The following is a 25,319-nucleotide window of genomic DNA, read 5'->3' on the forward strand; positions in this document are numbered from 1 at the left end:
TTGAATGTACAGGGTAGGTAATTATCGTTTGGCAAGTGACAAGACATCGAAATAAACACCAGAATTTTGGCATGGGATGATGAATAATACACAATTCAAAGTGTTACTGAAGACCAGAACCAATTCTTCATTTATGTCGACTTGTGCTGTTTTAATTATTTATTGTCGTTCGACCTAGTCGTGACGGTACATATCAGTCTAGGACGATCAGTGTCCAGCATTGTGTTGGTAGGTGAGATGCTGCGTATTGTTCTACTGCATAATAAACAGATATCATGGAGAGCGCCTGATCACATAGTAGGTCATCAACAATACAACATTCACATGAAACTTTGAGACTCTGCTTGATGCCAGGATTACAAGACAGCATATTGGAAGGACGTTGGGAGAAGCGTCAGTTCATTTTACGCCAAGTCATAACCGGGCCTTCTATATGGGCCGGTCACAGTTCACCAGAGGTATCTTCTAATACAGAGAAGGGGCATGCTTCAAACGATGTCATTTTTCTGGTCCTATGCCGTACAGACATCAAAAGGCAAGCCCTTGCCATGCAGAATTCTTTCCCATCCGGACGCAATACCCCAAATAAATAGAAGCAAGCACCACCAACCCCCGCAATATCTTTTCTTTTAGATCGTGGTCTCGTAGGGAAGAGGGGTAACGGTCATGGGGGGGTTCTCGGAGAGTGACAGTGTGTGGGCGCCACGAGGTCCAAGGGGCTGACGCTTGACCTGGACGACGGTGCCGTTGGCCTTGGCCTCACGCTTGGCCTCGGCGTTAGCCTTGACACGCTTGAGGAAATCCTCACGAGATCGGGACTGCGAGATGTGCTCGATTCGGACGTTGATTCGCTTCTCGATGTATCGGTGCTTGACCTGCTTGTAGATGATGACACCGACAGCAGACTTGGTGACGTTGTAGATGACACCAGTCTTTCCGTGGTAGACCTTGAAGGGCATACTGAAATCCATTGTTAGCCCTCCTGCTACATTTTCCACAAGATTCCCAAAAAGCGTCCAAGTTCCGCAATTTCGCGTAGGATTTGTCGCATGTTGGTAAAAAGGGCGCTGCTTACCCCTTCTGGACGGCACCGTTCGCCTTAATATCGACGATATCTCCAACGCGGTACTGTCGGAGGTAGGTGTTCAGGGCAATCATACCCTTCTTGCGGAAGTCCCGGCTGAAGGCATACTATAATTTCACATCGTCAGTCTCATGCCCCGACGTCGTCGAAATTCGCAATTCGCTGGTTGAACATACGCGGGTGCCCGCTCTCTTTCCGTATGAGTGACCCATCTCGAATCGTGTGATCTGCCGGTCGCGGGAGGGTTGGGGTTAGTAGTCGTGGGTTGGCGAAAGAGATGGTGAAGTCCGTCGCTTTGGTGTTCTGGATTTCTGGAGCGGCCTTGTGGGACGGCACCTCAGATTTTCCGAAGTTTTTTTTTTTCTCAGTAGGGCAAGGGCGACTGTGGGTGGGACCCCACTCGCACCTTCCAAACTTAGGGTTGAGTCAAGTACACGTGATCACGAATTGGCGGCCAAATTCCTTCGCACATTTTGCTTTGCCTCAAGATTTGGCTCTCGTGAAAGTTCATCTCCCGCAGAACCACCAAGGAGCAAGTCAAGTAAGTGCTGCCAGAGAATATCGCCAAGTTCTTCAATTAACAAAGACTTCAGGATGCCTCCCCGCGCCCACTCCAAGACCTCTCGTGTCCCCCGCCGACCCTTCGAGTCTGCCCGACTGTCAGTATCACCGGCCACTGAACATGAGCTTGACTCTGTTTAAGTCGATTGTGAATCAAGACTGACCGATAATAATAGTGACTCCGAGCTTAAGCTCGTCGGCGAGTATGGCCTGCGCAATAAGCGTGAGGTCTGGCGAGTCGGTCTGACTCTGTCCAAGATCCGTCGTGCTGCCCGGTATGAGAACCTTTGCATTTTCGGTGTGCGCCGATCCAAAATTTTCTAACACACCAAATAGTCAGCTCCTTACCCTCGACGAGAAGGACCCCAAGCGTCTCTTCGAAGGCAATGCCCTCATTCGACGTCTCGTCCGTGTCGGTGTTCTCGACGAGTCCCGCATGAAGCTGGATTACGTCCTGGCCCTCAAGATTGAGGATTTCCTTGAGCGTCGTCTCCAGACCTGTGTCTGGAAGCTCGGTCTCGCCAAGTCTATCCACCACGCCCGTGTCCTGATCCGCCAGCGTCACATCCGAGTCGGAAAGCAGATCGTCAACGTTCCTTCTTTCATCGTCCGTCTCGACTCCCAGAAGCACATCGACTTCGCTCTTACCTCGCCCTTCGGTGGTGGCCGTCCCGGCCGTGTCCGCAGAAAGAAGGCCAAGGCCGCCGAGGGCGGTGAGGGTGGCGAGGATGAGGAGGACGAGGAGTAAATGCAACTAAAAAATGCAAAAGCGGTTCTCCCTGTCTAGGGCACTTGGTGATGGGATACCACTCATGGGAAGGGGATTCTCTTCATAGCTTGCGGCGTTGGCCAGAGGATAAAAATGGAATGATTTCACCGGATAACGACAAACAAAACCTTCCCGGTGTCTCTCCACTGTGTATATGAATCCCATGGAACATGAATCCAATCATGACATCTACCCACTACGCTTGCTTATCGTGAATGCACCAATGTTATCTGCGCCGCCATAATAAGTGGACGTATCTATCTAGTCAACGCCAGAAAACTCGACCTCTAAACTTCAAGGTACAAAATAACAAAAAGCTCAACAAATCTGGTCCTAGTAACATCAACCAACCTACTCACTTCGTCCTCTTTACCTCCATGACCAATGTTTCAAGTACCTTGAATGGTATGATGTATCAATTATAATTCTAAGTGAACGCCTGGCTATGTCAAGAGCTCATCCGTGCCCAGCATCTTAGCCATGGGATCATCCGTCGCTCGTCTCTTTTTCCTAAACTCTTCCATCTCCTCTTCTGTCACCCCATTCATCATTTCTTCTCTTGTACGTTTTTGCGGCTGCTCTTCTTTGTCCTTTTGCTCATCCCCTTGGACTGCCTCTTCTGGCTCTTCTTCCTTGGCCTCGATCAGATTGGCTCCCGTGCGTTGACGTTCAGCGGCTTCCCATGCCATCTTGCCATCATCTCCAGTGCAGTAGCTGTTCTTGATGAATGAATGACAACAAGAGTAGCCCCATTTGAAGTTGGACCACCAGCTACCCCATACTGAGGTGTGGTTGTTGATCATGACATCCTCAGCGTACTTTGACTTGGCCTCCTTCTTGGGTGCACCCTTGATCAAACCAGCTTCGTCGTATTCGACAAATGTCTCGGACTCAGTCACAGCCATATTTCTTAAAGCAGCTGGCATGGCCTTTTGATTTCCACCATACTTCTCGGCAAGTAACCTCTCTCGTTCCGCACGCTTTGCCTCGGCCTCTTCCCTCTCCTTCTTCCGGTAGAACTCTCCTGCCGTTGGGTTGGCTTGTAAATGCTGGGTTGTGTCTCCGGATTTCTCCTGGGCCTCCCATGCGTAGCGCTGAGCGTTCTCGAAAGCACCAGCATCACCAGACGATCGCATGAAGCCCTCTTCTGCAAAAACATCGGCCGCCTTGTCAGCTGTTGCGCCGGCATCCACCAATGATCTCGTCTTTGGGTCGTATTTTGCAGATTCTAAATCGAGGTTCAGTAGATATTTGGCCGTATCTTCTCGTATTCGCAGTTGTCGGGTAGCTGTGCTCTGATGCTTGCTCATGTCATTTTCTTCCGCGTACTTATCACCCTCGTCCGCTTCTTCATCGCCAACTTCTCCCTTGGTAGCTTGCTTGCGCAGCTCTTCCATCTGGTTGAACTCGTCCACTACGTTGCGGTATTCCTTTGCGTCATAGCCGTTCCAGCGGTCACGTTTAGCATCCCAGCCCATCTTGACGTCTTGAATTACTTCATCGGCCTGAATATCTCTTCCCGTCCATTTTGCGCCCTTTGCGCGCGGCCGGCTCAGACAGTCTTTTTTCTTGTGTGTCATGGCGCCACAGTTCTCGCATGCGCCCTTTCGATATTTGGTGGACGCTGGACCAGCCTTCCTGCCGCGATCGTACCATTGAGACTTTTCATCTTTCTCCTCGCGACGCTGATGCTTGAGGTAATCGTTGTCGTCGCCCTCATCGCCAGCGTAGAACGGTCGCTTACTGATGAAGGATGGGATATAGATGTTCTCCTCCTTCGATGCGGCACCCGCACCGGTGCCAGATGGTGGCGGTTTCGGAGGGGGGGCAGGCATCCTGATGGATCGGCGAGGTTTTTGGCGGCCAAAAATTGATTCAAACGAAGTAATGCGATTGATGAGAAGATGCAAGAGAAAGACAAGCGGCAATACTTGTGTCGTTGCAGATCGCGGAACTCTGAGAGCAGACAATTGTGTTGATAAGAGCTTATCGGCACGTGATGGCGCGTGTCTGTAAATCGCCGACAGGGATAGCAAACGCGTCTCAATAAGATATTCCCAAAAGATCAAAGAACTGTGCTTACTTAAAATTGTTACTCCAGCGATGTTTGGTTATTCTGCTCCCTGAAAGATAATTTTGAGCCCCTGATGGATCCGAACTCCGGAGAATATGGACTTGTTCCGGATCAGACTGAACTGTATCGACCACTATCAAGCGACAGCAACACAATACGACCCCCAGCTTCGCAATGATATACGCCCTTCCCAGATTTCCAAAGGTCCAAAAGTTCCTATAGTCCGCGTTTTTGGAGCCACTGAAACGGGCCAGAAAGTATGCGCCCATATTCATGGCGCGTTCCCGTACTTGTACGTGGAATACGGAGGAGGTTTATCTCCCGATGAAGGTTTGTTGAACAGTACTTATTAATCTATCGGTGAATTACTGACTTACCCTAGTCGGTGCTTACATCTATCGTTTTCATCTCTCTATCGACCATGCGTTAGCTGTGAGCTACCGCAGAGATCAGAAGAACGATAATGCCAGGTTCGTTGCGAGGATTACCCTTGTCAAGGGCATTCCCTTCTATGGTTTTCATGTCGGTTATCGGTTTTTCTTGAAGATCTATATGTTCAACCCCGTCGTTATGACTCGGTTAGCAGATCTCCTTCAGCAAGGTGTCATTATGAAGCACAAGTTCCAACCGTACGAAGCACATCTCCAATTCCTTCTTCAGTTCATGACGGACTTCAATTTGTATGGATGCGACTATCTAGAGTCTTCCAGTACAGGGTTTCGGTCCCCAGTTCCTGAATATGACGAAGAAACGAATTCTTCACATCTTTGGCACAGCGAATCTATCCCACAGGAGGACATTACCGACGAAACCGCACTCCCTCGGAGCAGCCACTGCTCAGTTGAGGTTGATATATGTGTTCAAGATATACTCAACAGACATCGAGTCAAAGAAAGACCACTCCATCATGACTTTACCGAGCGGGCCAACCCCCTTCCCTCAGATATGAAGCTCGTTTACAGCATGGCTGGTCTCTGGAAAGACGAAACCAAGCGACGCAAACAAAAAATGCAAGGCCCTAGTGAAGGAAGCAGTCCGTTTCCGCCAGAGGTTCTTGTATCAATGTCGGCCAATCCGCGCAACTCACAGCCTCAAAGCTGGATTCATGAGGAGGAGCACCGAATTGAGATTCAGAATCTCATTTCAGAGGAGAAGATTTCCATTGATGGAGACGAGCTTACCTTTGAGACCTTTGCAAAGCCTCACCCCTATGAAGAAAACGTCAGCACTGTATTGGAGTCGGTTGAGGATCTTTTCCCGGCCAAACTCGCACTCGCTTTGGGACTTCCCTCAGGCATGCAACCCGATCAGGATCCGGGAAGTAGCATTCTTGTTGATGAAGGCAGAGTCCGCCAAGTTGGAGAGGCTCACAACGACTTCTTGCCTGATGATTCAGACGAAGAAGCCATCATAACATTGGTGGCGATGGAGAAAGCTGCTGCAGAAGGCTCCCGTATTTCTACAAGTAAACTACCAGAAGGAGACCCAGAACAGGCCGCAGCGCTCGATATAGGCCTTGACGAACTAGGTCTGAGGCCGTTTTGGTCATCAATCCTTGGTGTTGGTCGAAGTGGCCTGGCCTCTGGTAATTTGCCTAGCATTCCCTTGTGTCCGGATTTATTTGATTACGCTGAGGATTACGGGCTGGTCGGACGCGCATTTGACGCACCGAAATACACATCCTCCAGTTCAATACAACTCAAACGGCCTTTGCCCGACCTCCCACCAGTCCAAATGTCCAATAAAAGGCTTAGATTTGACGAGCAACCATTGGTCGATGAGGACGAGATGGTCTTGGTTCCTATCCCTTCAACAGGCCTAAACAACCCAGTCACATCTTCTTTCAGGGGACCATCCATTCTAAAAGGTCCTTCTGGTATCAGCAAGAGCATTGTATCCAAAGGTGCTGTAGGGTCAAATCAGAAACTGAATTTCCCTACTGTTAAAGATCAGAACGATCCTAACACTAAGCTCCGTCTTAGTCAATTGAGTCAAAAGTCGGCTTCGCAACAAACCGATGGAGGCCGACACACCAAACATGTCTCCTTCGATCCCAGCAGCTTTCTGCCTGCTGAGGCAGGACCCTCCCAAATGACTTTGTCGTCGTCTTTGGTATCATCTGGAGGAGACGAAGCAGAGAATGATAGCCAACACTCTAAGATTCAGCAAGCTATGCGCAGGTTCGCCAGTCCGCAAGTGCATTTGTTTTCTTCTCTGCCCCCCTCTGCGGCTTCTGTGGTTTCCTCTTTAAAGGAACACATGCTCCCTGATGTCCTCTATCAAGATGCATATTACAGTAAGGAGAAAGATGTCCCTGGTCGAACGCGCGAGTACGCTGGAAAAGAGTTCCGGTTGGAAGGTAACACTTTGCCATTTCTTCCCGAATTCGACCCAACAGCTAGATCACCAGCTACCTACGGTCTGAAATATGAAATTCTTGATAGGGTCACCACTGAACTCCAGTATGAACGACAAAGAAAGGAATGTTCTTGGAGGAGCTGGGAGTTTGCAACCCCTCCACCCACATATAAGGAGGTCGAGGATTGGGGGTTTGAACAGGAGCGCAAAGCCAATACGCCAGACGGATCCGGGTTACCGTCAACGCATAGACACTATCATTCTCAGATCGAAGGGCCAACGCCGAAGAATAAGCACGGTTTCAAGTACACGCCAGGCAAGAAAGCGACAAGCGTTCAGCACGAGGTTCAATACATGAGCACCATGAGTCTGGAGGTTCATGTGAACACAAGAGGTAATTTCGTGCCAAACCCAGAAGAAGATGAGGTCCAGTGTGTTTTCTGGGCAATAAAGTCCGACGGAACTTCTACCGACAGCCAGAACTCAGCAGGGGCTGTCCAGACTGGGATGCTGCTATTATCTAATGATATCCAGTTCACACAGCGTGTTCAGCGCCAGACGTCTGCCGATGTTATCGAGGAAACGTCTGAACTGGATCTTATGGTCCGAATGGTAGAAATTGTGCGAAATCATGATCCTGATATCCTGACAGGGTACGAAGTTCATGGCAGCTCATGGGGTTACCTGATAGAGAGAGCGCGATTGAAATATGACTACAATCTCTGTGACGAGTTTTCTCGTATGAAAACAGAGTCGCATGGCAGATTCGGCAAAGAGAACGACCGATGGGGGTTCAATACCACATCCACGATTCGAGTCACGGGTCGACATATGGTCAATGTATGGCGTGCAATGCGAGGAGAGCTCAATCTTCTTCAATACACGATGGAAAACGTCGTGTGGCATCTACTCCATAGGCGGATACCCCATTACTCTTGGAAATCATTGACAAGCTGGTACAAAAGTGGCAAGCATCGAGAACTCAGCAGGATGTTGAAATACTACCAGAACCGCACCAAACTCGATATTGAGATATTGGATGCCAACGAATTGATTGCCAGAACTAGTGAACAGGCTCGACTCCTTGGCGTAGACTTCTTCTCGGTTTTCTCGCGAGGATCGCAGTTCAAGGTAGAGTCGATCATGTTCAGGATCGCCAAGCCAGAGAACTTTCTTCTCGTGTCGCCTACTCGCAAACAAGTCGGCAGCCAGAACGCTCTCGAGTGTTTGCCACTTGTCATGGAACCACAGAGCGCCTTCTACAGCAGCCCCCTCTTAGTCCTTGACTTTCAGAGTCTCTATCCAAGTGTCATGATCGCCTACAATTATTGCTATTCGACCTTTCTGGGCCGAGTCACTAATTGGAGAGGCACAAGCAAGATGGGCTTCACCGAGTATAAACGCCAGCAAGGTCTTCTCACACTCTTGAAGGATTATATCAACATCGCACCAAATGGTATGATGTATGCAAAGACGGAAATCCGCAAGTCACTCCTTGCCAAGATGCTAACTGAGATCCTCGAAACCCGAGTCATGGTTAAGAGTGGCATGAAGCAAGATAAAGATGACAAGACTCTCCAGCAGCTTCTCAACAACCGACAGCTTGCTCTCAAGTTGCTTGCTAACGTCACTTATGGTTATACTTCAGCTTCCTTCTCTGGCCGCATGCCTTGCTCGGAGATTGCGGACAGTATCGTACAAACTGGCAGGGAGACTCTTGAAAGAGCAATAGCTTATATCCATTCTGTCGAGAAATGGGGCGCAGAGGTTGTGTATGGCGACACTGATAGTCTGTTCATTTCCCTCAAAGGTCGAACGAAAGATGAAGCGTTCGACATTGGCAACGAAATCTCCAAGGCGATCACTGAGATGAACCCACGACCGATCAAACTCAAGTTCGAAAAAGTCTACCACCCTTGCGTCCTCCTCGCCAAGAAAAGATATGTCGGTTACAAGTACGAGAGCAAGGACCAAGTGAAGCCTGAGTTTGATGCCAAGGGAATCGAGACTGTCCGCCGTGATGGTACGCCCGCGGAACAAATGATTGAGGAAAAGGCTCTCCGTCTACTATTCGAGACAGCAGATCTCAGCCAGGTAAAGGAGTACTTCCAAAAGCAATGCCAAAAGATCATGCGCAACAATGTGTCAGTTCAAGACTTTTGCTTTGCGAAAGAAGTTCGTCTAGGCACATATTCTGACAAGGGCGCACCGCCTGCTGGTGCCCTCATCAGCACCAAGCGCATGCTCCAGGATGCTCGCGCAGAACCACAGTATGGCGAGAGAGTTCCTTACGTTGTCATCAGTGGTGCTCCAGGAGCTCGACTTATCGATCGATGTGTTGCCCCCGAAGAGCTTCTCGGTAATCCACAGTGGCAGCTGGATGCCGAGTACTACATCTCCAAGAATCTTATACCCCCTCTCGAACGGATCTTTAATCTCGTAGGTGCAAATGTGCGCCAGTGGTATGATGAGATGCCAAAGGTGCAGCGTGTTCACCATGCAACTACACTAAGCAACAAGAAGACGACGCTAGAATCGTACATGAAGTCCACGCACTGTCTTGTCTGCAACATCAAATTCTCACAGGAAGACAATCCTCTCTGCCCCGCCTGTCGCACAAACATTCCCTTGGCGCTGTTTTCGCTCCAGACGCGATTGACTACCGAGGAGCATCGTTTACAGGAGATACTCTCCCTCTGTCGTAGCTGCTCTGGTGTTGGGCCTGTGGAGGATGTTCAGTGCGATAGCAAGGATTGTCCTGTGTTTTGGACACGTATGAAACAAGTCAGCAAGACAAGAGGGGTGCGGAATACCAGTCAGCCTGTGATTCAATCCCTGGTAGAGGATATTGAGAAGTTATCGCTGGATTGGTGAAAACATAAAGGTTGGGGAAGCAACTGTGTATTATTTCTGACTTCAAGTCTTTATTCTTCATCTGCATTGCGAGGCGAATTGGATAGTGAGCTTAGAGAAAACTATAGACACATCACAGCAGATAACAAAAGTCGCAGTATTTGATAGGGGATGATTCCACATGTTGATCGATGAAGGGATCAATATATTATTTCTTATGTCATACGCTGTATTGTCAGGCACGCTTCTGCTGCCCATATTGTACTTGGAAGTCTTGTATCGATCTTTGCTAATGAACCCATCCCTCAACTCCTGTCCCTGTGGGATTTTCATCTATCCCATCTGCTCATGAGACTACGTCAGACTCGGATGTCTCTCCCAAAACGAAAACTCCTGTTTTTCTCCTTCGCTCGCTTGATCATTTCATGGCTCAAACAGACTTCCTTCTGTGTGCCGGGTATTCAAACACAGTTCTCCTCCCATGCTTTGACTTGCATAAACAATTCCAAATGAACCTGCCGTCCTGTCGTAAGCTCGTAAACGCGTTACTGTTTCCGCTGCTGCATCCATAATTTTGCAGAAACCCATGATCCCTAAATAACAAACGCAAAAGGTCTGGTAACCAGCCCCCGGTACTCCTATTCTATGTTTGTGCATCCTTTTGCCCCCTATTCCACAAAATTGCATGTAAGCTCGCTTGCCATTAAACCTGGTTCGAAACCTAAACCAAGGTGAAGAGACAATTCGAAAAATCGATAGACGGATGCATCGCTGGCGTTGCATGTAAATCATAGCGTGCGTTCAAGACAGCTTCAAAAGCGTTCAGGGCGTAATTACTTCATCATCATGAGTGTGACACCGACTGGTCGGCGTTGTAGAGACAAGATCATCCTCCGTAGGTGTGGTGGTGGGTAGTCGTACGGGAGTACCCGATGACGGATCTGAAAGTCGGAGAGGTGTTGTCGAGGAGCAACCACCTACACCTTTTCTGGTGCTGTCCTACATAACACCGAAAGGGGCGCCAAAATTGGACGTACTCTTCAATTTCAACGGAACATCAACTTCGATGGCTTTACCATCGGTTTCGCCATCACTAGCATCTACACCAGCTTGGACGTCGGCAGATCCATCACCTCCGACAGAACCACTCTGTTTCAACCCGGAAGGACCAGCAGTAGGCCCCGGTTCCTGAGATTGCATAACAGCCGGAAGAGCGTTCTGTCCTTGGCTGATGGGCTCTAGTTTCTTGTGTACTTCTTCCCAGAAGAGTTCGTCTTTGGCCGGCATATTTCTGAGCATGAGGGGACCTTTAAGGGGTTTATCGCCGTCACTGGGTTCCATCATGACGTCTAGTGCATTTGGGTCTAACTCTTCGGTAAATGATATAAACGACACTTTGGAGTCGCGCCTTTCGTTTGATTCCGGCACGGGCACAGGCAAGGTGTCTTTTTTCTCTTCTTCAACAATAGTAGCTGCTGTACCGAGATCGATAGTTGTTTCAACAGTTGGCGTGGCGCCCTCTCCAATGATGGATGCTGGGTCGGTCGGGTTGATTTTGGGGAAAACTGAAAGGGAATGGTTTGGGGTGTGGCCAGCGTGCATTGTGAGTCGGCGAGATTCTACAGCGGAAAGAACTTGTAACGTATATTCCTTGGACGAGCCGCGGATGTTTGTCGGCTGTCTAGACTGCTCCAGGTTTTCAGTAGCGAGTCCAGGAGGGGACGTCACTGAAGAGGCTGCAATTTCGGGAGGAGATGCGCCGGCAGCGAATGTGGATTTCTGGACCGCAGTGGCTTTGATCGGGATACCTTCCAGCTTAGGGTCGATTTCTTGCACGTCGATGACTGGCACAGGCGTGGCCATGTCTTCTGTTGGGGACGGAAGAAAGTCCTTGGCTACCGGATTTTGTGTTTGCATTCTGGGATCAAGAGGGACAAAAGGCGACGATTCGGGTTGTGTTGTGGGAGACACGCGAGCACTACCTGGTGAGAAATAGTGAGGTCGTCGAGACGCACCATCAAGGCCGGGTGGAAGAGATGACGCATCGGCCATGGAAACACCGACCGGGATGGTTGGATTTTGTGCCCTTGACATGAGTCGTCCTGGTGGAGCAGGGAAGTAGGAATTGTCCAAGGAGCCCTCACCGCTTCCACCACGCTGACTCGCCAGAGGCGAAACCACGCCTGTAACCTGAATGCTTTGGGCTGTGACAGCTTTGAGAGCACTGTTTTCTCCTTCCAGTCGATGAACTCGTTCCTTGAGTTCTTCAATTTCTCGAGCCATGGCTTCTTTCTCAGTCTCCCAACTCTCCCGGACCTCGTCCATTATGATCCGCTCTTCTTGATAAACTTCCTCGACACGTCGACGGTTGGCTTCAAGATGATTTCGTTCTGCTTCCCAGGCTTCACGAATTGATTGGTTTTGCTGCATGAGGCGTTGAACCACATGCAGCGAAGATTGAGAAGCAGCCACGGCGTCTGCGGAAACGGATCTCGATAAAGACGCACCAACGAGGCCAGAAGACGAGGCAACGTTGGGTAGAGGAGCTGTAGATGATGCAGGGAAGCGGAATTCGTGTGCAGGAGGCGGGCCTCCGTGAGTAGGAGACACAGACACAGGGTGCCCGTGAAAAGCGTTGGAAGAATCGACCTGCTGTGGGTGACGCCGGTTGTTTGGCGGAACGGACTGGGCTGCCCGTAAAGAGTCTAACGAGAGAGGGGATAAGTCGTTGTGATGAAGCGGTAGAGCACTCGCTGGAGGTATTCGGCCGCGTTGTAATTGACTCTGACTATAATCTTGGTTGTGTGGTTGACATGGGTCGAGATAGTGCTGTGGGTATTGATGACGAAGAGTTCCGGCTCGAGGATACGAGTTGGGCGGAGACGGGAAACTGGAAGCATTGTGATATGAAATGTGGCTATTGAGGGAAAGAGCCGCATCAGAGTCGTAGCCGCCCGATGGCAGAAAAGCCTCGGGCGTGAATCTCGCAGCCATAATCATGGAAGGCACGTAGAAGGTTGGTCGCAGTGGAGCGTGGAATAAATCGGAGGAGTAGTGGGGGATCGATTTTTCGTTAGGAAGGCATAGGGCGGTTGAAGTTGTTCTAGTTGATTTCTTCAAGACTGGATGTTGTTGGTGCAGGCGCTACTGAGCAATTGTCGTTGAGGTGTGGACTTGAATCCTGATTTGGTAACGTCGAGCAAGGTGAGATAAGGAAGGCCCGGTCAAGTTATTCTTCTTTTCCCCTTTGCTTGGATACTTTCGAGGGCGAGTGAGACTGGATCCGAGACCAAATCCAAGGGATACTTCGAAATCTAGTATGACGCAGACCAGGTGGGTCGCGTACTGACACTGATTAAGTGGTTGATAGAAATATCAGGACAGGTTTGGTGAGTATACGGCATGAGAGCGTGCTAATATTTTCGTCTGATCTTGTTCAAGTCCCTGTTTTATTTCTTTGCGACCCGCCCATCCGCCAAGCGCAAGGCACAAGGACCCTTTATCTCGAAGAAGGTTGTAGTGGGAGTGGGAGGGTGACGCTTTGCGTTAGGGTGCGCTGCGTAGTGATAAGCTTGGAAGATGCGAGAACAGAGCAATGATGTTGAGCAAGAGAAGAATTGACATGCAATCAGAAAGAGCAGGCTATGAAATGAAGTACTCCGTACAAAGGTGGAGAGATGAGACGGCGAGGTATGGAAATGAGCCAAACGAGGCAAGAGCAAATTAATTACCTTAGGTACATTGGAAAAGACGGTGACATTGATGATTTGTTCCTGCGCCAAAGCCAAGTCAAGTTCGGGTCGGTACCTGCCACCCCATCCATGGAAAAGTATCCGACCTTCCATTTGGTTAGTACCTACTCCGTAAGGTTGCTCATTATTGCTGCCCAGACGCTGGGGAGGGTGCGCGTGCCGTGAAAAGACCAGGGATGAGAAGGTGTGGGGAGGGGGAGGCTTGCATGCCACATCCAATGATCGTTAGAAAGCACTTATTACCGGTCGGCGAGACTTCTACAACATGCTCTGTACAGCACATGTATGTACTAGGCTCTCCTCGCAATCACTCGGGCTGATTATTGAGAACCAAAATATCCCTGGTTCAATCAAGTCATTCACATTTATATGGGTATCATATCAACCGTCAATCTCGCTTGATGTTATCATATTTATTCGGGGTCTCATGACCAGATATCTTTAGTGGTTTTTGGTGTTACCCCTCGCCGCATATCCTCGTACTGATGTTATTTCCAATTTGGCTGAACGACCCCTGAACCCCCAGATTTTCTCTTTCATCAGATGAGAGGAATGTCTGAAAACGGATGCGACTACCTTTCCGAGAAGAGGATATTTCCCTAAATGGACCATGTCTTGCTGTCATATCTCGGTCTTGTAGACGGACTACGGATTATTGTACATAGGCGACTTGATGCTGAATTAAAGACAACTTGTGGCGAGGTTCCGTTGCTTGTCTAATTTGAAATCACAAGCATTCCACTATCTCAGCCTACCAATATTATCTGTCATGCCTCCCTCGACATACCCTCAGTTCGCTTGTTTGCTTCTTTTTACTTTTCTACCTGCTTGTTAGCGAGTAGTTTGCAAGGGACGGTGCGTTGCGGCAGAGACCGGACCAGAGGGTGGGCGTGCCGACGGGTCCTGCTCTAAGAAATCAGCCAAATTCTGTCGCAAAATCGAGATAGTGCACTACGTGTACAGTATGTACGCATCAGTGTCCGCTGTTTCAGGCTCTGGCACATTATCTTGTTATGTACGCATGTACTGCACTTCGGCGGGCTCTCTGCGGCCATCCTTCGGGGATTCATGCTGGACCACTTCTCTTGGCTGAATTGCCATACCGACAGGGCAAGGGACCAACAGCATGGGGCTGGTTCAATGCAAAGAAAGTTCATAAGACCCTTTGTACAGGTCATACAACTTCTCACCTTTGTCTAGCACCAAAGTCACTATCGAGGTGCTTTTGGTTACAGAGACACAACATCGATTCCAATACCGGATCTGTTTGGCACAACAGACTGTACTTCCCATCCCTTGATGCTGTGCCTCTTAAACGTGTACCTGGTGTCGAGCTTGCCAATGTCAAGGTCGCATCCTGGCCTCAGATCATCATCGATATTGGCCACTCGATCTACATGATTGGCAGTGTGTGCAACAGTCACCAAACGGAACGCCTCCAAACTTTCCCACTGCAAGGGCGACCTCCACTGCGGTTCGGCCCCTTCAACGTTCTAGTTCGAGTTGGTGTTGGTGTTATCTAGAATCTTTCATTGGGTCTCGAGACTAATTTTTGCCATCTTTCTGGCCAACGCTCAGGCACACCCAAACACGCATTGATAGGTAGGTAGCTTTTGTACAGTAGTACGTACTCGACACATAAAACAGGCCCAACCTTCCATTATCAATGCTCCACATTGAAGCCGAGTGTACTGAACAACACATCAATGGATGGTACAGTACGCCTCACACCGCGCATTATCTGAAAGGGTTTGCTGCCAACGCATTGCAGCCTAGCCAAGCCTAGTCTTGCTCAGCTCAACCCCCTCTTTCTATTCCCCTGTTTATCGCCTTTCTCGTCAATTACGCCAGAGTCAGCTTTGCCATGTGGCTGGCTGGCTGTGGCCTTGAAGAATGTGTGTAACCCAAGCCATCCAAGCTAGGAAGGCCTGGTTCCTGATCTAGATCGTTAAGCTTTACTCTCGATCCTGGTCTGCTTCACATGTCAGTGATTGTCTGACTTGAACTGTACCTGATTCTATTTGTGGGTTGGTGTCACGCTTAGTGCCAGCGAGTTGTAGATGTACGAGGCATGTGATTTCTTACATCTCAGAGAGGCTTTTGCATGCCATTGGAAATGATTTTATGATTCAGCAGCCATTGTCGGGAAGTTCTGTCAGTTCCCCGTGTCTCTTTACAAGGATCTATCCCGGTAGGCTTGACTGATTAGCTAAGAATCTATATAGTGACGATGTGTCGCTACATCAATTTACCTAGATGATTCATCTTTTGTCATTGACTCTGATATTTGAATTGTCCGTGAGTTAGAGACAACAAGCGTCCGTTAATCAGAAATCTTCAATCCAGCAAGGTTCGGACGAAACAAAGGCGGGGCCGCAGATACGGGCCACCGGTGCGTCGGGGAAATCGGTCATGAACCCGTCAAGATACTATATATAATCAATGTCTTTTGGGCTACACGTCCAGCTATCAACTATCGAGTAAATGGTAAATATCTAAAAATGGCGTCAGTACGGAGGTATAAAGTTTGCTATACCACTCTGCTTGGCAACCAGGTAGGTCACAGAAAAACAGGGACTAGGAAATGCCAGACAGACTTATTAACAAGTGCTTCCTGCGGATGGAACTCACTAAAGATGATATAATATTCCTGTCAATCACCGAATCAGTACCGGTTTCTATGCGACCCATTGGCAGTATGATTGTATGTAAGATGGCTGATATTGCCATGCCTACTTTAGAAGATTGAAGGATACGTTCACATTTCGCAAAGGGTAATAGCAATAATATATTAACATGACAGTGATACTATATAGAAGTATTGTATTGTGATAACACTTAATAATCTAAGGAATTACTCCATTGTTCGTCGTGCAGAATGAGAAGTCTACGTTGTCTTACCACGACAGTTGCTATAGAAAGTCATTCGATGTAATAAACACGGGTAGTAAGAACAAAACACCGTTAACGCCAGCCCCCCTGATATAGTCATCCGAAATACACCCTTTTATGGCAGCATGACAATTCTCAACATTCGATAACAGCCATGCACTCTAGACGCCCATGGTGAAATCGTGCTCGATACCAGGCGTCACACTGGCCATAAACTGAACACATGTTAGCACAAAAATATCCTCGTTGATTGAGTGGTAAACATACCTTGAGGAAGACAACCAAGTACTGATCCACTCGGATAGCAACCTCGTGATCATCAATCTCGGCTTCCTGTACCTCCTCCCATTCATCCTTGTCAGCCGCCTCCTGAGCACCCTTGACATCTAGCTTTCCAATCTCATCAACCAACCCTTCCATTCCCGAAGTTGCCTGGTTACTGCTGGCATTACCGGCACGGAGCTTCTCGCGGCGCAGGCGTAGAGCGGCATCAGCGCGATCAAGCAATGTCTTCATGACCGAGGCATGCTTGCAAGGGTGCACGGAGGCCATCTTGATGTTGTTGGCAAAGAATGGGAAATCCTCGAGTGTCACTGTCTTATCTTTGTAGTCACCGACAATATCCTCTGTCATGTCGGTGGGAGGAAGAGGCTGACCGTTGGCGAGATAGCCCGAGAGATATAGACGAGGCGTTCTATAGTATGGAGAGTACATAATGTACAATGTGTACGTTCGGTGGGCGCTGATACTGTTAGTAGATATCATCATAGCTTGGACAAAATACCATCATACCTGTTCTTGGAATCGGCTCCAGAATCCCGGATAATAGCTTCATCGTCGTCTTCATCCTCCATATCGGGAATCTCATCATCCTCCACGACCTCTCTGTCACCGACATTTCCCGAGTCATCCACCGTCCTCACCTCCTTGACCTTGAGCGGCTGCGAGCTGGCCAACCCACCAGTCCGCAGCCAGCCATCTTCATCGTCACCTGCGTTACCCTTGAAGTCGTCACCATCGTTAACAAGAGCTTCCTCGTGTCCAGCGTCGCCAGCAAAGTCGTCGTTTAGACGGCGATGGCAGGGAACATTGCGTGTGACGAGGAACTGCTTGCCGGGAGGCAGGTGGCTGACTCGGCGTTCGGGAGAGTCGGCGTCGCCCCAGGACCAGGTTGGGAACTTGTAGACGAGATAGTCACCAGCAGCAACGAACTCTTCGGGTGTGATTTGACCAGTCTGGCGGAAGGTCGACTTGTGGGATACGGGTGTATAACGATCCCGGAGGGTATTGACTGTTGAGTAGAGGAAATTCATGACGGTCTCGGTATAGCTTTGGCTTATGTTTCTCGGCAGTTTCCAGACTATTGAATGAAAGGAAATAAATAGATTTTGTAGTAGAACGGACTCGTATCTTGTGTTGCTTAAAAATTGCGGGGTTTGAGTTAGTGAGCAAGGTTTGCGAAAAGTTGTAGAAAGTAAAGTAAGTTTGGATTGTACGGAGAGGAACTATGTGAATATCCCTCGTCCTTTAGTCACGCCTACCAGAGAAGAGATAGGATGACTGATAAAGACCAGGCAGAAAAATGAGGTTTGCCTGAGTAGTGCTCATCATGCCTACCTCTTACTGTCCACCGATGAAGCGATCACATGAAGGTGGAGGTGTGCGTACCTGGACCCCTCATTGGCTGTGATGGGAGATCAACCAATGGAAATTTATTGAGCTTTGACAGAGTGGGTCTCATAGCAGTCTTATCTTATCGAGATGCACGTCATCTTTTGGAGCTATTCACTTGACTTAAGTCCGGTGCCCGAGTCACGAGAAGGATAGATGGAATACCTAGGCAGTACAAATGTTATATAAGTCCTGATCAAGACAATATTCTACGATATCTTGGTATCTTCTTCTGTCCTTCGCCTGCGCAACAAATCTTGATAAACCACATCTATAAACGCCTGCCTTATTCTTCGGCAGCTTCCTCCTCTTCTGCCTTTTTCTTTTTCTCTTCGCGTTCCTTCTTCTTCTCCAGTAATTTCTTTAGCTTCTTGGCTGAATTAAACACTCCGTTTGTGCCAGCTCCACATGATGCACATGTCGGGTCCTTTCTGTATCTCTTCAGAGCACATGGCTCACAAAAGTAGTGCCCACACCTCGTCACGATTGGTTCCCTATATGACCCCTCGCAGATGATGCATGCGAATGGAATCTTCTCCAGCATGGCTATCTCTGACTCGTCCTCAGTAGCTTGCTCTTTCTTGTCACGATTGGCACTTGCAATGATGGTGCCGCCCAGGTTCTTCTTGCCCTTTGTGACTTCTTCCCATTCCTTATCGAGCTGCCACCCTTGTTTGACGTCTGTTCGATCGTGCAGGAAAATACAACTATCGCCAAATCCACAGTGGCCAGTCTTTTTATAATCTTTGCAGATATCGGGCTTGAAGTCCATGACAGTGATTGTCCGAATATTTGTGGAGGCCTTGACAGGACCTTTCGCTCTCTGGGGCGCATCGGGATTCTTCTGGATGAATGACGTCTGATTCGCGAGTCCCTTGTATGTTCCATCCGGCTGTGAATCTTTCACAGAACCTCTTGTTGAACCTAGAAGGTTCTTTGCTGAGAGCTCGCTCTTGTCTTCTTCGTACCAGTTGCTGTGTTTTGTCGCGTCGTTCGTGCTTGTAATAGGTACGTTACGGTCCGCCGAGTAGATTGTAGCCGAGAAATCCTTCTTCCCTGAAGCCAGGTCTTTGGAAGATGCCGTAACGGTAGCGTTCTTTTTGCGCCGTTTGACGCGCTGTCCAGACTCGTCCTCTGAGGATGAGTAGTCGCTGTCGTCGCTATCGGCTGGAGGTGGCGTCGCAGGTCGCTTTCGAATATTTGCCTTGCCCTTTGCGCCTCTCTTCTTGAAAACAGCGACGGGCGCTTGGGGTTCTATAGTTGAGTCTGCCATATTTGTGAATTTCGATGGCCAATTTTGAAATGGTGAGCGTTGGTTATAAATGCGACATTTGGCGATTGGAAATCAAACTTTCTAGCTCAGATGGGGAATCAAAAATAAGGGGTCATGTGACTGCGCGTCGGAGCAAGAAAACTTGAGTTTCTTCAAAGCAGCATTGAGAAAACATATAGTTGTCATTCTTGTAAGTGAAGCCTATTCTTTTTCTCTTTTAATGCGATTTGATTAAAACCACATGGCCGTGGAATCATTCGCGTATGATCACACTAAATGATTAATTTCCCTCACTTTACAAGATTATATTGTTTCTTTAGGTTCGTGATATACAATTAAACATTCTAAAACTTTGGACTGTTCTCGTGAGTTTATCATCGACCCTACCCTTTCTATATGGTCTTCATTTTTATTCATAGTGTAAGGTTTAAATTAAACACACCCAGCTCACCCGCAAACATGAGCTTACTGCTATACGTATCTTCCTCTAAGAGCCCTATTTTTCGTGACGAAGCTGCATCTTCCGACATCACATTAAACTTCGAGGGATACCCATATCAATACGTATCTTCCTATCAGCCATGGTGACTATCTCGCCATGATCCAATAAAAAGATGCTCAACAAGAATACTCGGGTCTCCCTTTTCATGGGTATTATCGTGTGGCAACCATCCAAAGCTATCCTTTGGTAAAACAAGCACGTCTCCAATCAGTCTAGGCTCAGAAAGACTGTCTAGTTCATCGCCAGTATGTTCCGTTCCCGTCATTTCTTTAAAGTAGTCCATGAGTACTTTTGTAAAAGCAAAAGGCCCAGTCGTGCTCATGACCTCTTCAAACGAGACTCCTTCCCCGGGCTTCTTAGACGCAAAGAGCGTCTTGAGATCCTTCGCCACTTGTTCAACAACTGTCTTCATAGCCGGATGGTTTGGCTTTGCTAATACTGAGTACTGGCATAGCTGTACGGAATATGGTGAACCAGGCCAGATTGGCTTCTTGTGATGATCGTTTTCTATCCCGATGACCAGATTTACTGAGCCTTGATATTGCTTGGGTATCCATTTTGAGACAGGCTGGTGTGGATACACATCGATGTCTGCCCATACACCACCTTCGCGCAGTAGGATAAGGTATCTCAAGAAATCAGCTTTCAGTATGGGGTCTTTCAGGCTTGTAAAAACATTCGAAATATTGGTGTCGAAGCGATTAATAACGTAAGCGTCATTGTTGGCGTCGGTTATACGCTCGTACCGCCAGCCAGGGTTTACGACACGCCATTGATGAGGGAAGCCAACTGTCCGTTCAGTGGGATTCTCGGAGTCATCTTTCCAGCTCTGCCAAATCTTATGAGGAAATGCTTCTGTTTTTAATGTTGTAGCACTTGTCGTTTCCGACTCTTGAGGTGCGGTGTTTGCTGTTGCGCATATTAACATTTGATTGCATCAGCAGCCAGGGGATCCAGGACTCACGACTTATATGGCCATTATATGCGTAGTTGCTAGCCAAAAGCACGACAATCACAACAGCCGCCAGAAGAGTATACGCATATTTTCTATGCGTTGCCGTCGATAACAACATTGTGGCCAGATATGTGTTTGTAGTTCAAGGGATGGCAAGCAAGAGGATGCAATCAATTGAGAATTGGCTTCTATCAAGGTAATAATAATAAGACATTCCAGCCCTGTCGCTCACATCAAGAGCGGTAACGTGGGGGAAGCCCTGGTCTGGCTAAGATGCTCAACTTTCATGCCTCAGCCAATTACCAACGTCCTCTTACCGCCCAACGCTGGGCATTTTTGGAACTTCAAATATCGACAACCAACACACCAAACAGATGTCGCGATGATGTCTAGTGCTGCGTTCTGCTACCAACAGCATACTCCAACTTGGTAGAATTCATCCTGGATCCTAAGCCAGGACCAATCACAGCCCCTTGTATAGCTAGCTGTATGTTGGATCATGGCATGTCGTTTTTCTTCCTCATACATTGCAACAATGGCCATACCCGCGCGGCTTAATGCAGCTTTAGGTACTTCAGACGAAACAAATAAATGAGTGCGGCCAACATGCATGGATATTGGGAGATCTTTTCCCTCATGACTGGCCTTCACTCAAACTTCCCATTCTGTGTCCTTTTACACTTCATTCCAAATTACACGTACACGTCTCTTTGGGGCTGCATACAACACACTTGTTACGATGACAAGGCTCATCGCTGCGTTGTTTCTTTACTTTCTCCCGATATGTTTTGCTGCTAACAAGTGCTACTATCCCAATGGTATCGAGGCCAATGATTTTCCTTGCGACCCAGATGCGAAGAACAGCGTCTGCTGTGGGGGAGGCTTAGGCACCGTATGTCTGTCCAACAAGTTGTGCATTGGAGCAGATGGAAACACTTTGAGAGGCTCGTGTACAGATAAGAACTGGGCGTCGCCCGAGTGTGCTATGTATTGTCTGGGTGAGTGATGCTCTGCCTTGGGCTTACATAACCATATTAACGAATATGACAAAGGTGCGGATAGAGGAGGGACGGACTTGATCTCGTGCTCAAACGTCACGGGTAGCGATACATCATTTTGTTGCGATCACAACCCAGGCTGTTGCAATAGTGGTGTCGGGAGATTCGCTGTCCTCCCATCTAATCCAAAAGTATGGGCGACATGGGATCGAAGAGCAACCAAGTATACCGTCGTAGGGACGGTGTTCATCGACGAAGCCACCTCAACACCTGCGCCGGCTACTTCAGACGCGTCGTCTTTGGTCACATCTGCATCAACATATGTCACTACGACCAGCGAGGCATCTGCATCAAGTTCTGCGTCCAATACGCCAGCATCGGCCGATGAGCCTGCAGGAATATCCACCAGTGCGAAAGCAGGAATTGGTGCTGGTGTCGGTGTCGGGGCAGTGCTGGCTATGACAGTCGTATATCTTCTGTGGAGGATACGCAAGAATAAGGCTACCGAGAGGGAGAAGCAATTGCCACCCACATACTATGGACCAGGCACCGATGCATCTTGGCAACAACATCATTATGCGCTTGGCGTGAAGGAGCTCCAGCCTCAACCGCCACAGGAACTTCACGGACAGGCGTTACAAGGTTACAACGTAAGGGCAGAATTACCAGCACATAATTAAAGGTTTTGTGAATGACTTTGACTTGGTATCATGGCGTTGAAGATCATTAGGGATCTGTTCAGGGCCTTGTATTATGTCGCATAGCTATAGTGTATTTTCCATCCTGGGTCATGATGTCTGTTGACGCTAATGAACAATCACACGAAATTATCGCAGTTGGGCATCACTTTGTAAGGCTATTGAAAACTCACGTAGGGCTGTCACATGGATTTCAACTCTCGTGAAGAGATTTACTAATCTTGATGAAATAGAGAGTTCGCACAGACCTGGAGATTGTTTAAATTTGGACCCTGATGTTCAACGACGAAGCCCTTGACAGCCTCATTGAATCCACATACCGATCTTTGGACTGGGAATACCCCCGATATAACAAGGCCCAAGGATTGAAAGAGAATACAGACAACCGAGTTTTCAGCAGTCTGCGGGGAGTTTCGACGCGGTGCTAATTGTTTGTTTCCTTTGTTGCAGTTGAACTGAACCTACCCTGTACTAACATTCTCTTGTCGAGTTTCGTGTTAGTCACTAAGGTTTACATGGTTTATTCGTTGTCACTGAGTATTAAGTCAACTGACGATTTGGATTATGTGGTGTCGAGTAGTTATCTGTCTGATCATCGGCGTTTACGACACAATGCTCTAGTGAAGTTCGACGTTCAAAGTAATCCCTTCGTTGTGACAACGCATCTTCCAAACACCTCAACTGGACAACACAACAATATGACAGTTTACACGACAATACTCCTTACCCCCGCAGGACACATATGCATGTACATGAACTACGGTGGCCCCAAAAAAAGGCCATCGCCCAAGCAGTGCATGGAAGCGACATTGAGATGTGAGGCTTATGTCTGACGTGTCTGGAGGACTTAAATAACGATGCGGCGATTGGCCAAGTCACCAAATAATAGTCCAGGAACCAATGCAACTCGTGTTAACCATACAGAATAGAGAACTGGACACCCTAAACAGCCATTACACGCAAGATAAAACTTTACTTAGAGCTATGCTCAGCATCGTGTTATTTTTGGACGCGGTATGGATCGATAACGGGAAGCTGCCTAGCCAAATCACAGATCTGATGAACCATCACACCTCAGCCATAGAAACGCGAAATAGCACACGGAGGAGACGAAGTAGGTGTTTCTAACGCACTAAAAAGTATGCTTCTCCACTGCCGGACAGGGCCAGGTTCAGGATGGTATTTAAGCGTAATTGGCCAAATAGAGACCCTGGTTCAGGATAGCCATGGCAGCGAAATGAGATGAGAGACTATGTTTATGCGGGAGTCTTTGCGAACCTAGACACCAATCGAAGTTTTCTTTGCGCATGCCTCATCTACCATGACGGCATTTGAAGGACAATCATGCGGAAGATGGCGTTGTGGTTTAACTGCTGTGGCTGCCTCTCCGTAACACAGACAGGCTCAAAGTCACATCGCGAACCGCGTTATTTGTTTTCATCCATTCTTGACCATACATACATACAGTGTAAATTAGTATTCTGACCATCTGCTGTATGCACATGCAGCAGACTATACCTTCATCATTACTCGCATAAACCCCGCAGCCTTACTGAATGTGCCGTGTGGCAATGCGTAATATTGAGCTGTCTATCGCTTTAAGAGACAAGGTCGAAGAAACAGGGAACATGCCTACAATTGAGTTCAAGACTGGATGATCGTTTTGTATGCGGCAGTTATCGAATACTTCTAGAGACGGGCTGGAAGCTCAGTTTACACTTTATAGTACAGTATGACACGAGGCGTGCGCCACGGCGAACCCAGCGACAACTTTAAAAAGAACTGGGAGCTGTTCGCGATTTGGTGCAAAACCCTCATGAACGCCTCAAGGTCGAGGCTAGGGCTTATTAGTTCAATGTGCGCTCTTGAACTCATCACGACCACTGTCAAAGTTGAGGGGGCAAACCGCTTGCAGGGAGCGGGAAAAATGGCATATGTTTAAAAGAATGGACAGGTATAGATAGGTAGATAGATTCCTTGATTGCATCGGTTAGTGATTTCGATATGCAGATAATAGCGTCATTTGTTCATCCGTAGCTGGTAGACAAGAGGATGAAGCTAGGATGAGCATAGTGGGTATTAGTGAGTTGTAGCATTGAGAACCAATTCCATTAGCCAAGCCAGTACATACATACCCTTGTAGATTGATCCCTTCACGGAAGGTTCTGGCCATGAAAATGATCAAATTTAACAGTGCTTTACGAAACCGAGCTGATAAGAAGCAACGACGAGAAACAGCATTGAGATAGAACAAGAAAGTGAATAGACAACACAATCCTCTCCAACTTCATTAATTAACATGAGTGGCTGTGAGAACTGAGCTATGTACTGTATCCGTACTGCCTCAACAACATAGCGGTGTCGCGAATTCTCCACGTCCCACCAGACTCCACGTTTATCCCAGACAATCCACGAAAGTCTCAATCTTCGCTTGTCTCTCATGGCTTTATACAAGTTTACCAAGATACATGAACTGCCAAGTATCAAGGGTTCAAATATGGTGGTTCAATATATAGCGATCGGATATAGTCATATCAAAAGCGAAGTTATTCATCTCAAATTGTGTATAGTATGCCTTAGATAGTAGTCCTAGCGAAAGAATTAATATTTTATCGGATCACCCCTGGAAGTTGACCGGGGTCAAAACGAACCCACAGTCCCATCAGCAGACCAACAAACCAGACCAGGCCCTTATGCATCTCTCGAGTTTATTAACGCAGGTACATATGTGCTGGACGCAGGGGGAAGAGGACTTACCTCTAGAGCTGAAGTAATCATACCGTGCAGGAACACTAACAAGGGACCTCCAGTCGCCAGCATAGAGACAGCTAGGAATAGCAACACCAAATACATACATAGTATACACATAGATTCATTGG

The 25,319-nt window shown here is 48.1% G+C and overlaps 10 protein-coding genes across 10 annotated transcripts; 5 read left to right on the forward strand and 5 right to left on the reverse strand.

The window, feature by feature from the left end:
• Positions 1-629: 629 nt before the first annotated feature.
• FPOAC1_005048 (uncharacterized protein) lies at positions 630-1,296 on the reverse strand (the record flags this gene model as incomplete). Its single annotated transcript, XM_044849579.1, has 3 exons — positions 630-960; positions 1,076-1,191; positions 1,261-1,296. The coding sequence occupies 3 exons, from the start codon at positions 1,294-1,296 to the stop codon at positions 630-632; spliced, it is 483 nt and encodes a 160-aa protein (XP_044708289.1).
• A 65-nt stretch (positions 1,297-1,361) lies between these two features.
• On the forward strand, positions 1,362-2,393 carry RPS9 (40S ribosomal protein S9; the record flags this gene model as incomplete). The annotated part of the gene is made up of 5 exons (XM_044849580.1): positions 1,362-1,369; positions 1,605-1,625; positions 1,678-1,743; positions 1,822-1,920; positions 1,982-2,393. 5 exons carry the CDS (start codon positions 1,362-1,364, stop codon positions 2,391-2,393), a joined length of 606 nt encoding a protein of 201 aa, XP_044708290.1.
• A 464-nt stretch (positions 2,394-2,857) lies between these two features.
• On the reverse strand, positions 2,858-4,249 carry SLU7 (mRNA splicing protein; the record flags this gene model as incomplete). The annotated part of the gene is made up of 1 exon (XM_044849581.1): positions 2,858-4,249. The coding sequence occupies one exon, from the start codon at positions 4,247-4,249 to the stop codon at positions 2,858-2,860; it is 1,392 nt and encodes a 463-aa protein (XP_044708291.1).
• Positions 4,250-4,583: 334 nt separating this feature from the next.
• Positions 4,584-9,720, forward strand: FPOAC1_005051 (uncharacterized protein; the record flags this gene model as incomplete). The annotated part of the gene is made up of 2 exons (XM_044849582.1): positions 4,584-4,818; positions 4,871-9,720. The coding sequence occupies 2 exons, from the start codon at positions 4,584-4,586 to the stop codon at positions 9,718-9,720; spliced, it is 5,085 nt and encodes a 1,694-aa protein (XP_044708292.1).
• A 978-nt stretch (positions 9,721-10,698) lies between these two features.
• Positions 10,699-12,699, reverse strand: FPOAC1_005052 (uncharacterized protein; the record flags this gene model as incomplete). Its single annotated transcript, XM_044849583.1, has 1 exon — positions 10,699-12,699. One exon carries the CDS (start codon positions 12,697-12,699, stop codon positions 10,699-10,701), a length of 2,001 nt encoding a protein of 666 aa, XP_044708293.1.
• Positions 12,700-14,464: 1,765 nt separating this feature from the next.
• FPOAC1_005053 (uncharacterized protein) lies at positions 14,465-14,974 on the forward strand (the record flags this gene model as incomplete). The annotated part of the gene is made up of 1 exon (XM_044849584.1): positions 14,465-14,974. One exon carries the CDS (start codon positions 14,465-14,467, stop codon positions 14,972-14,974), a length of 510 nt encoding a protein of 169 aa, XP_044708294.1.
• Positions 14,975-16,504: 1,530 nt separating this feature from the next.
• ATG3 (E2-like enzyme) lies at positions 16,505-17,656 on the reverse strand (the record flags this gene model as incomplete). Its single annotated transcript, XM_044849585.1, has 3 exons — positions 16,505-16,558; positions 16,611-17,085; positions 17,136-17,656. The coding sequence occupies 3 exons, from the start codon at positions 17,654-17,656 to the stop codon at positions 16,505-16,507; spliced, it is 1,050 nt and encodes a 349-aa protein (XP_044708295.1).
• Positions 17,657-18,300: 644 nt separating this feature from the next.
• Positions 18,301-19,287, reverse strand: FPOAC1_005055 (uncharacterized protein; the record flags this gene model as incomplete). The annotated part of the gene is made up of 1 exon (XM_044849586.1): positions 18,301-19,287. One exon carries the CDS (start codon positions 19,285-19,287, stop codon positions 18,301-18,303), a length of 987 nt encoding a protein of 328 aa, XP_044708296.1.
• A 396-nt stretch (positions 19,288-19,683) lies between these two features.
• FPOAC1_005056 (uncharacterized protein) lies at positions 19,684-20,286 on the forward strand (the record flags this gene model as incomplete). Its single annotated transcript, XM_044849587.1, has 3 exons — positions 19,684-19,851; positions 20,006-20,034; positions 20,244-20,286. 3 exons carry the CDS (start codon positions 19,684-19,686, stop codon positions 20,284-20,286), a joined length of 240 nt encoding a protein of 79 aa, XP_044708297.1.
• A 1,197-nt stretch (positions 20,287-21,483) lies between these two features.
• FPOAC1_005057 (uncharacterized protein) lies at positions 21,484-22,422 on the forward strand (the record flags this gene model as incomplete). Its single annotated transcript, XM_044849588.1, has 2 exons — positions 21,484-21,742; positions 21,797-22,422. 2 exons carry the CDS (start codon positions 21,484-21,486, stop codon positions 22,420-22,422), a joined length of 885 nt encoding a protein of 294 aa, XP_044708298.1.
• Between the last annotated feature and the right edge of the window lie 2,897 nt (positions 22,423-25,319).

The sequence above is a fragment of the Fusarium poae genome, chromosome 2 (genome assembly GCF_019609905.1).
Source record: "Fusarium poae strain DAOMC 252244 chromosome 2, whole genome shotgun sequence".
Lineage (NCBI taxonomy): Eukaryota > Fungi > Ascomycota > Sordariomycetes > Hypocreales > Nectriaceae > Fusarium > Fusarium poae.